Source organism: Sminthopsis crassicaudata, chromosome 1 (genome assembly GCF_048593235.1).
Source record: "Sminthopsis crassicaudata isolate SCR6 chromosome 1, ASM4859323v1, whole genome shotgun sequence".
Taxonomy (NCBI): Eukaryota; Metazoa; Chordata; class Mammalia; order Dasyuromorphia; family Dasyuridae; genus Sminthopsis; species Sminthopsis crassicaudata.
Genome location: NC_133617.1, coordinates 403408268 through 403417729, shown reverse-complemented (window position 1 = coordinate 403417729; position 9462 = coordinate 403408268). Strand labels below are relative to the sequence as shown.

The following is a 9462-nucleotide window of genomic DNA, read 5'->3' as shown; positions in this document are numbered from 1 at the left end:
TCAAAATAATAATAACACAATATTTTAAAGTTTGCAAAGAAATTTACATGTTTCATTTAGTCCTCAAAGAACTATGGGAAGTAATGGTTACTATTATCTTAATTTTAGAGATGAGTAAACTAAGGCACTAAGCAGATTAGAAAGTCAAGCAACTTGTAAATGTCTGAGGCAATTGAAATCTTTCTGATTCCAAGTCCATTTGCCTATCCAATGAGCTATGTAGATGTCTAGCTGATTTATAAAGTCCCAGTTTCTTTTAGAGGACCTTTGGTCTCCCTTTCAGCTACCTAGTGCACTCAGATGGAAGGGTTGGAGATTGGGGAGAGAGGTTTTTATTCCCAGCTTATCTACTTGAGTTGGAATCAATTCACCCTGAATTTTGCCTGGATTAAAGCAGCCAATACCCAGTGTTATTCTGACCTTTTTTCTATCTCCTTAATCAGTAGCCTCCCATGCTGGAATTTTTCTTCACCTTCACACCCATTTTTCTAATTGATAAGTCTCTAGTCCAATTCACTATTTCATGAAGAGTGCCAGCCATTCTGACTTCATTCTTGACTCCCTTTCCAGACTTCCTCTCCACCCCTTCAACACAGCAGCCTCCACAGTGGATACTCGTCTCTTATTTTGCTTCCTCTTATGTGTTTTCTATCTCCATTAGAGTGCAATTCCTTGAGCATTGGGATTGTATTATTTGCTTGTATTTGTATGCCCTGTTCGGAGCATAGTGACTGCCGCAGAGCAATAAATTCACACTTTTCCTCTTTATCTCCTTTTCCCTTTCTTCCCTCTTCTTCTTTCTTTCTTTCTCTGTCTCAAAAATATCTAAGTTTGGTTTAAGATAAATCCTGTTGCTCTAGGTATAAATATAGTTATATCTAGACCAGCAAATAACTTATTAATCTCTCTAAGGTCCTCATATATTTGACAGGGCTGGGAGCCCTTAGTCCATTTCCTGCTCTAGCATTTGTTGTTATCATTGTTGTTTTTGTTAAAATTGTTATTCAAAAGAAGAACAGGCTGCCTTGGGAGGTAATCCCATTTTCTCCACTGGCAAGTCATTATGCAGAATCTTGGTGACCATTTGACAAGTGTATTAAAGAGTGGATTCTTTTTCAAGTACTGGTTAGACTAGGTGGCCACTGAATTTTTTTCTAACTCTAAAATTCTGTGATTTTGGCCTTGAGTCAGACTTCTGGTAGTTATCTCAGAGTTAAAACAGTTCACTGTTTATTTCTATTTTCCTGGACTCTGAGCCAAAAGAGGCCGTTCTCAGATTCTCTGGAGTATCTCCAGATTGTAGGAGTTGAGAGAACAAAATCTGCAGCACAGTGAGCTGAGAAGAGCCACAGCAAGCAGGGGAATAGAGCTAGCAGGCTCTAGACCCACTGGCTGTTGGTTGCTTTGGGGTTATCAACTCATCTTCTCTGGCACTTATCAGTGGTGAGAGTATTGCAAGTTAGGATTCTTGCAGTCTCTCCCATTTCAAAGATGCTAAATCTTTCAGGTGGCTTCAGCCCACTGATCCCAGTCATTGGAATTGCCTTGGTGGTCCTTTTCCTGCTGTTGTTAGCTATGTGCATCCACCACAATGGAGCTGGTGCTCATGAGCCCGACATAGAGAGGAACTATAGACACGTGGGCAGAAATCGTGTCAGGTGGGTCCATCCTTGGCCATTACGTGCTGGTGGCCCCCTTGGACGCCTTCACCATAACCACCGAAACCTCCATGGTCTTCACCCTCTGCAAGCAGGCCACCATCACCATCATCTTCACCATCATCATCATCCTCATCGTCATCACCATGGTCACCGGGCTCACCGTTGATGACTTTGATTAAGAAAGGCATCTATCTCCGTGGATTTACCAGTTTGAGGAGTCCTGCCTTCCTCTGAAAATGAGACATTTCTAAAGGACAGTTTGATTTTCTGCAAGAACCTCAGGACCCATAGATTGTGACTCATAAGAAAAGGATAGTTGAAAGTGTTTGATTTAACAGATTATCTGTTAATAGTTTATTATATAAGGTGTAAAGCTATACTATGTATCTCTGTGTCTTTAATTATCTGTATGTCTATTTTTATTTTTTTTCCTTCTCTTTGTTTTTCTTCTCTCTTATCTTCATCTCTGTTTTTCTTTGTTTCTCTGTTTCTATCTCTGTTTCTTTCTACTAGGATATATATTAAGATACCTTTGAGCTCTATTCTTATACTTCTGTGTTATGAGATCTCTTCTAGCCCTAATATTCTCTCCTGTTATTCTTTTCAATTCTAACATTTTGTATTCTGGAATCTCTTCTAACATTATATATGCATATATATGTATATATATTTACACATAAATATACTTTACTTATATGCTTTTCTCTTTACTTTCTGAATAATTGATCTGTTATAGTCATAAACAATATAATATTGCTTATATCTGGGCAGGAAAAAGGATCATAAATCTTTAGTTGGAGTAAAATTTTAAACAAAAACTATACAGGGCCTTAGGGTGGTAAACATCTGTCTTCTTGTTTATTTTGGAGGCTTTCATAAAAACAATATAAATACTTTAAGACTTTTAATCTCTGAGAAGGTTTAATTTTGATCTGCACTTTTTGTTGTTGAAATAGGAAGTTTTTTGTTGATGACATTTAATAGCTGGTCAATTGAAATGAAGAATTGGTTGAAAAAAGATTTTGTAATCCTTAAAGAAAATAATGAATATGTATGTAAAAAATGAAATCTTTCAGTGAACAAACTTGCTATTGGGAAATTTTAAATTGGGAAATTTGATAAGCTATCAGTCTGGTTCAATAATGTTAGGTTTCATGACATTTATTGAGAGTAAAAAAAGTAATGCTTCTTCAAAATATCCCTTTTCCATTGCTGTTATTGTTATTGTTCAGTAGTTCCAGTCATGTCTAATGTTTTGCAACCTCATGTGGGGTTTTCTTGGCAAAGATATTGAAAGGTTTGCCATTTCCTTGTACAGTTCAATTTACAAATGAAGAAACTGAAGCAAGCAGGGTTTAGTGATTTGCCTAGGGTCACATAGCTAGTAAATGTCTGAGACCATATTTTATCTTCCTAACTTGGGCCTGATATTCTATTCCTGTGCCACATAGCTACCCTCCCCTCTTATCTATATAGGAATTTTCATGCAAAATAATCATTTTTTGTCATTATTTGAAAAAAAATAGTTATAGTAAGGGTGACAAAATTATCTGCCAAGAAGACAGCTTGACTGAAAATGCAGTTATTTTAGCAAACATTTATTGTGGGTTGAAGGACTGGGGGGCTGTTGTCCAAGGGGGATTGTTCTGGGGCAACAAAATATTGAGACAAAGCATAAAGGTTATCTCAGGAATTCCCTGTTTATAGGCATTCTGGGGAAAAGCCTTATTTACTCCATGATAGTTATGGCTTTGGTCAAGTTTTTAGTGTCTCGAAATATAGAAATTATCTACATAGCATTTAAATTAGTGGAGGAAGAAAAGTTACAGTTCTGCCATTAACCTTCTGAGAATCTTGGACAAATAGCTTCAGCAATATGGGTCAGTTTTTATTCATCCCCAAAAGAGGGGGATTCTAATGTGGTTGTTGTCCCTTTTGGAATAGGACCAAAATGACATCACTATGTTAAGGTCAAGTTACAGGATATCCAAATGTGGTTGATCAGACTAATTAAATCAGAATACTCTGCCATGGGTCAGACACAAATAGTCCCTGAGAACATTGGGGTGGATTTTTGCCCATCTCATTTTTTTTTGAGTTAATTTAATTCTGCTTTGCTCATAGAACACAGCACCTTCTCTGATGAGGGCACGCCATGCTGGGTGGTCCTGTACCAGTGTTTCCCATGTCATTCAATTAATTCTAAAGTTCTTAATAGAGACCTTGAAAATGTCCTTTTTCTGACCATTTTGTGAGCACTTGCCCTGAGAATGCGTCGTAGTTTAATCTGAACAAGGATCTCACTGTTTAGTTTCTTATCTTGCCAGGTGATCTTCAGAATCTTCCCAGACAATTCAAATGAAAACTGTTTAGTTCCTGGCTAAAATTCTATGGTGTACACTTTCTCCTTTGTTCTTAGTCTTGCTCAATCTCCATTGCTTTTGGTCTCTCTTCTATGCATAGAGTCACATAAATAATCAGTTGCTAAGTCAGATAGGGGAATTTGTGGTATAGGGAATGGAGCAGTGGAGTGCATTTCTAGTGGGAGCCAAAAGACCTGGGTTATAGACTGAGCTCTGACATAATAGAATTGCATGGCCGTCCTTGAAATTAACTTCATCAGTAAAATGAGGAAGTTGGTCTAGACTTGAGTTCTTAATCTTTTTTGTGTCATTGATCCCTTTGGGAGTCTGGTAAAGCCTATGGAGTCTTTCATTCAATAGCAATTTTAAATGGATTATAAAGGAAACATATTGAATTATAGTTATTAATTTATATTAAAAATTAACAAGTTTATGGACTCCATATTAAGAACTATCTTTATCTAGAGGATCTATCTAGAGGATGTCTAAAGTTTCTTTCAGCTCTAAATTCTATGATTAGAACCATAATTAGAGCATTTACCACCTGAGGCAAATGCATCTGAGAGGATTGGGTCATGGCCTAGTGACCACTTCCCATGCTGCTACTGGATCATAGGTTATTATCTAGCTGTGCTAAACCTCTGTTGACTAACTGTGGTATGAGGTCACATTCCCCTGCACAATTCCTAGAGCCCTTGACCAACACTGTTCATGGGAAGAGGTTATCTTTGTGAGAAAAATTATTATTTCTCACTTGTTTTAATAATTAATTATTGAATTAGGGCCAAGGATTTTCCTTTTTTCCACTTCCTTGTCCAGAAATCAACCAGTATGGGAAATCTCTCTCAAAGACTTACTTAAAGATCTAAGTCAAAAACAGTAAAATAAATTCTAAGTTTAGGCTAATAAATATATTTTTGCTCATTATGTTTACTCAGACAGGTCTGGGAAAATGTGAATTTTCTTTTTTGTCAGACAGATAATATGGAAATTGGTAAGTCTCTTTGACTAAGATGTAGGGTTTCAAATCTTATACCCAAAGACTCTCATTTTAATATAGCCCATTTCTGAATATAATAATCATTCTTTCTTATTATTTAATGATCAGTTAGAGTTAATTTTAACCCTCAAGTCTTCTCCTCTTTCAAAAGACTATAAATATCAAAGGTTCACCAAATTTATACTCTCTAGTACCAAGGGAATAATGAACCGGTTTTGGTTGACTATTTTCTATACATATCAACAAATCTGATTTTCATTTACCCAGAAACTTTTTCTCTTAGAACTTTTTGAATGTCACAATTGGGACCTAATCCCTAGCTTGATGGCTATCCATAGGCTATTCAGGAGCTGTTGTGCCTTTCTCCCCAGCTAGAAGCTGATAAAAGGTTTTTATCCCACCCAGACCTATCCCTGGAAATCCTAGAGATCAAAAACATGTGCTCTCTGGAATTGGATTGTAGTTGAAGAGATGCTTCTTTAGCCAGAACTTGTCTTCTATTTCCTAGACCCTCTGCCTAAGATTGCACCTATCTGAAGGAGTAGCATCTCTCCTAGGATTCACCTACCAGGGACATAAAGTATTTTTCTCTTTTTTTTCCTCATGGGCAGTTGATCACCATGAAAAACAAACAAACAAACAATTAAACTAACTAAATCTGCTCTCTCAAATTCTCTGTAATTTCCATGGAGCAAAGAATAGATGGCATCAGTCTAGTTTTTTTTTCCCTCCATCATATTTATTAGAGAAAAAGAGAATAGAGTTTTATAACAGTACAAAGGCAGGCTTGTAGTACAAATTATTATTCACTCAAGTAGTTGACATTTATGGATTAAATTATCCCTAATTTTTAAAATCTGGTAGCTTATGATAGAACTGAAACTGGCATTGGTGAAATAGGTAGATAATAATATTTAATAGTATGAATATGGTATGGGGAATAATCATGTGTATTTTTATTTACTAGAAAAATATTTATTTTCATTCTTTTAGAGGCAGTGCAATCTAGTGGAATGGACACTTGACTCGAATTCTTAGGACATGGGTTCAAATTCCAGCTCTGCTACTTCCCACATGTGTGATTCTGCAGTCATTTCAGCTCCCTCACTCAGGGTTCCCTATTTATAAAATTGAAGAGACTTTAAAGTCCCTTCCAGATTTAAATCCATAGTTCTCTGATTCCTTATTCTAGCATTCTTGGTTTACAGAAAAAGATGAGGCACTGCAAAAATTTAGCACAAGGGCCTGTGTTCCTCCCCACCTACTGGCCTAGCCACCAGTGATTTTTTCTCCCAGAATATTTATTATTCTGTTTTTTCATGAATGTCTTAGATTCAATAGAAAGTTTCCAGAACTTCCCTCCCTTTGGCACTGAGAACTTGACTTCATTGTGGAACCCAAATTTAAACCTTATGTCTCCACTCAACTTTTCCTCAGTTTTTCTTTAAAGGCAGCCAAAAAAAAACTGGATTATAGGGAAAAGAGCAAAGCATCAGGAGGCAGGACCTCTCCATTTTAACTCTTCATCTACCATTTACTAACTGGGATCTTAGATAAGCCTCTCTTTGCCTTCCTGGCTACTACCAAAAAAGGGGATCACAGGGCATTGTTGGTCTGAAGGTAGTAAATTGGAACAAAAGGTCTTTTGAACTCATTTGCAGCTGTGGCATCCATAGTACAGAGCCTTCATAATGTTCTCTAAAAGAATGACTGTTAGTTTGGTTTGTTTTTTTTTTCCCTACTACAATAAAGTTATTGTTCATTTTCACGTTTTTGGCTGAAAGGATGGAAATTCTCAATCTGTCTTAGACTGTCAGCTGAGTCACTTATTTACTGCTATTTCAGAAGTGTTGACTTATAGGACAGCACAATCTAAGTGGAAAAGAGAGGAGTTAGTACCAAGCCAGAATGAGAAATGAAGAACTTTCATGCTGCAGTGATTCATAGGAATAGAATGTTTTCATTTAGTTTTTCCTTTTGTGCTCGCTCTCCCTCCCCCCTCTCCCTCCCCTCTCTCTCTCCCCCTCTCCCTCTCTCCTCCCTCTCCCTCCCTCTTCTCCCCCCTGTCCCTTCCCCCTCTTCTCCCCCCTCTCCCTCCCCTCTCTCCCTCCCCCTCTCTCTCTCTCCCTCTCCTTCTCTCTCTCCCTCTCTCTCCCTCTCTCCCTCCCCCTCTCACTCCTCCCCTCTCTTTCCCTCTCTCCCTCCCCCCCTCTTTCTCCCTCTCTCTCCCTCTCTTCCTCTTTCTCCCTCCCTCTCTCCCTCCTTCCCTCTTCTTCTCCCTCTCTCTGTCCCTCCTCTCCCTGCCTTAAAGATGCTTATATTGTATTAGGAGAAACAATATGTGGTGATATACACATACATTATAAAAAGTAAGTACAAGATAATTAAGGGTAGGGTATAGGCAGCTGGAGTTTGGAGAGGATCAAAAAAAGCTTTACGTAGGAGAGGTGGCATTTTACCTGAACTTTAGAACAGTCATTCTAAGAGTACAAGTTAAGGAAGGAGTACATTCAGGTATTTCAGTCTATGCAAAGTCATGAAGATGGAAATGGGAATGTTATCTCTTAGGAACTAGTTTCAGTGGGCTATAAAGGAAATAAAGAGAAGCAATATGTAATAATTATTAAATTATTATTATAGGATGGGGGTAAGGGAACTTCCTCTATTAATTAATGCTTTCTCTACAATTTAATAATCTTAGAGATTATTTAGGGCAGAGAAAAAAATTACTTGTCTAGAATTGCATAAATAATATGTGTCAGAGATGGCATTTGAACCCAGATTTTCCTGAATCCAAAGCTATCTCTCTGTTCACTATGCTATGCTGCCTCTGAAAATGGTCCTAAAAAATCCAAAATAAACATTTCTATAAACTTGAATACTGCAGAGATATCTAGGCCTTGATGTAGACATGTACTAGATATACTAAATAATGTACTTGATGAAGTGCATCTTCAAAGGCCCAGAGGACTGTTGCCTTCACAGGATACTTCCATACTCCACAGGTCTTGATGCTGCACATATGTATAAGATCACTACCGCCTATAGGCAAAGACTGTGTAGTTTAGCAAAAAGAACAAAAAATTCAGTATCATAGAATCTGACTTTTTAAATAATATATATTTTTTCCAACTCAACGTACCTTTCCACTGTGTATCTCAACCTTGTGTTCTAAATTTTTCTTCCCCTCTCTGTCCCTTCCCAAGACAGCAAGCAATCAGGTAAAAAAACAATTCAGTGGAGTTGCTACCCTCTGAGCTGGAGGATGCAGAATTAAACCCATTTCTCCATTCTTCTGGTTAAGTCCCAGCTAAACTGTTGCAAGCAATACCATACATGATGAATTTATAGGAATACCTGGATAAGAGCTGCACAGAATATGCAAGTATAGGTGGGCTATTATATCCCTTGCCACTTAGCATAATGGGTGGGTCATAGTAAGTGCTTAGTAAGTGCTTACTGTTTGATTAATTGATTACATATCCTTGGTGGGAATATCCATATTGAGGAGATCACATATGCCCTGCCATATATTGTTATAATAATTGTGTATGTTATTCTGCTTTGTTTGGTGTATCAGTACACACAAATCTTCCATTATTTCTTTGAAATCTTCATGTTCTAATATTCTAGCACAGCAATACTCCATTGTCATAACCTGTTCAGTTATTGATCAATCATTTTGCACATGATTTTTCTTTAGCATTTTATATGATAAATTTTACTTTTTTGATTATTTTAGATTTCTGTAGTGAGATTGTTATATCAAAGAATATGAAGTTCACCTAACCTTTTTTGCATAATTGTTATTTATTTTCCAGACTGGTTAGATCAATTTGCCTTTGATCTGTTAAAACATAGAATTTTTTCTTCACATGACCAGTGACTTTTCCCAACATTTCTGATTTCATAAATATTAAATGATATTGAGGTTAGCCTTTATTTTTGGTAACAGCAGCTTCTAAGTATGTTAATTAAGAAGCTGAGCTTTGTGAGCATCGAGAGTATTAAAATATAAATCCCCGAATCAATGGTCAAAATGTTATGTACTAGGAGATGATTGTACTACTAATAATTTCTATCACAAGGTTGGTAGCATAAAGAAAGTTATCCTCATTTCACAGATGGGAAAACTGGAAATAAGTAATGTTTCATATACTCAGTGTCAGATAGCTTGTAAACAGAGTTTGGACTCCAATTTGGATCTCTCTGCTTCACCAAGCTGGCAATGATGATAAGTACATGATGGCAGGGTAAGACATTAGACAAGGAAAAACTAAAATCAGAACCAGTCACTGTCTAGAAGGCTGCTCCTTTTACAATTAGGGTAAAGGCTTCAAGGAATGTACTAGCAACTGTCCATGCTTTTTGCAGGCGGCTATTCAAATAAGGGTGGGGTCAAGCTACAAAATATACACTAGCTGGAAATCCTGGAAGC

At 37.1% G+C, this 9462-nt stretch overlaps 1 protein-coding gene across 1 annotated transcript; it reads left to right on the top strand.

Annotated features, from left to right (window-relative positions):
- The first annotated feature begins 1316 nt into the window (after positions 1 to 1316).
- Positions 1317 to 2857, top strand: HRCT1 (histidine rich carboxyl terminus 1). The gene has a single exon (XM_074280053.1). It carries the CDS (start codon positions 1492 to 1494, stop codon positions 1825 to 1827), a length of 336 nt encoding a protein of 111 aa, XP_074136154.1. The 5' UTR covers positions 1317 to 1491; the 3' UTR covers positions 1828 to 2857.
- The last annotated feature ends 6605 nt before the right edge of the window (positions 2858 to 9462 follow it).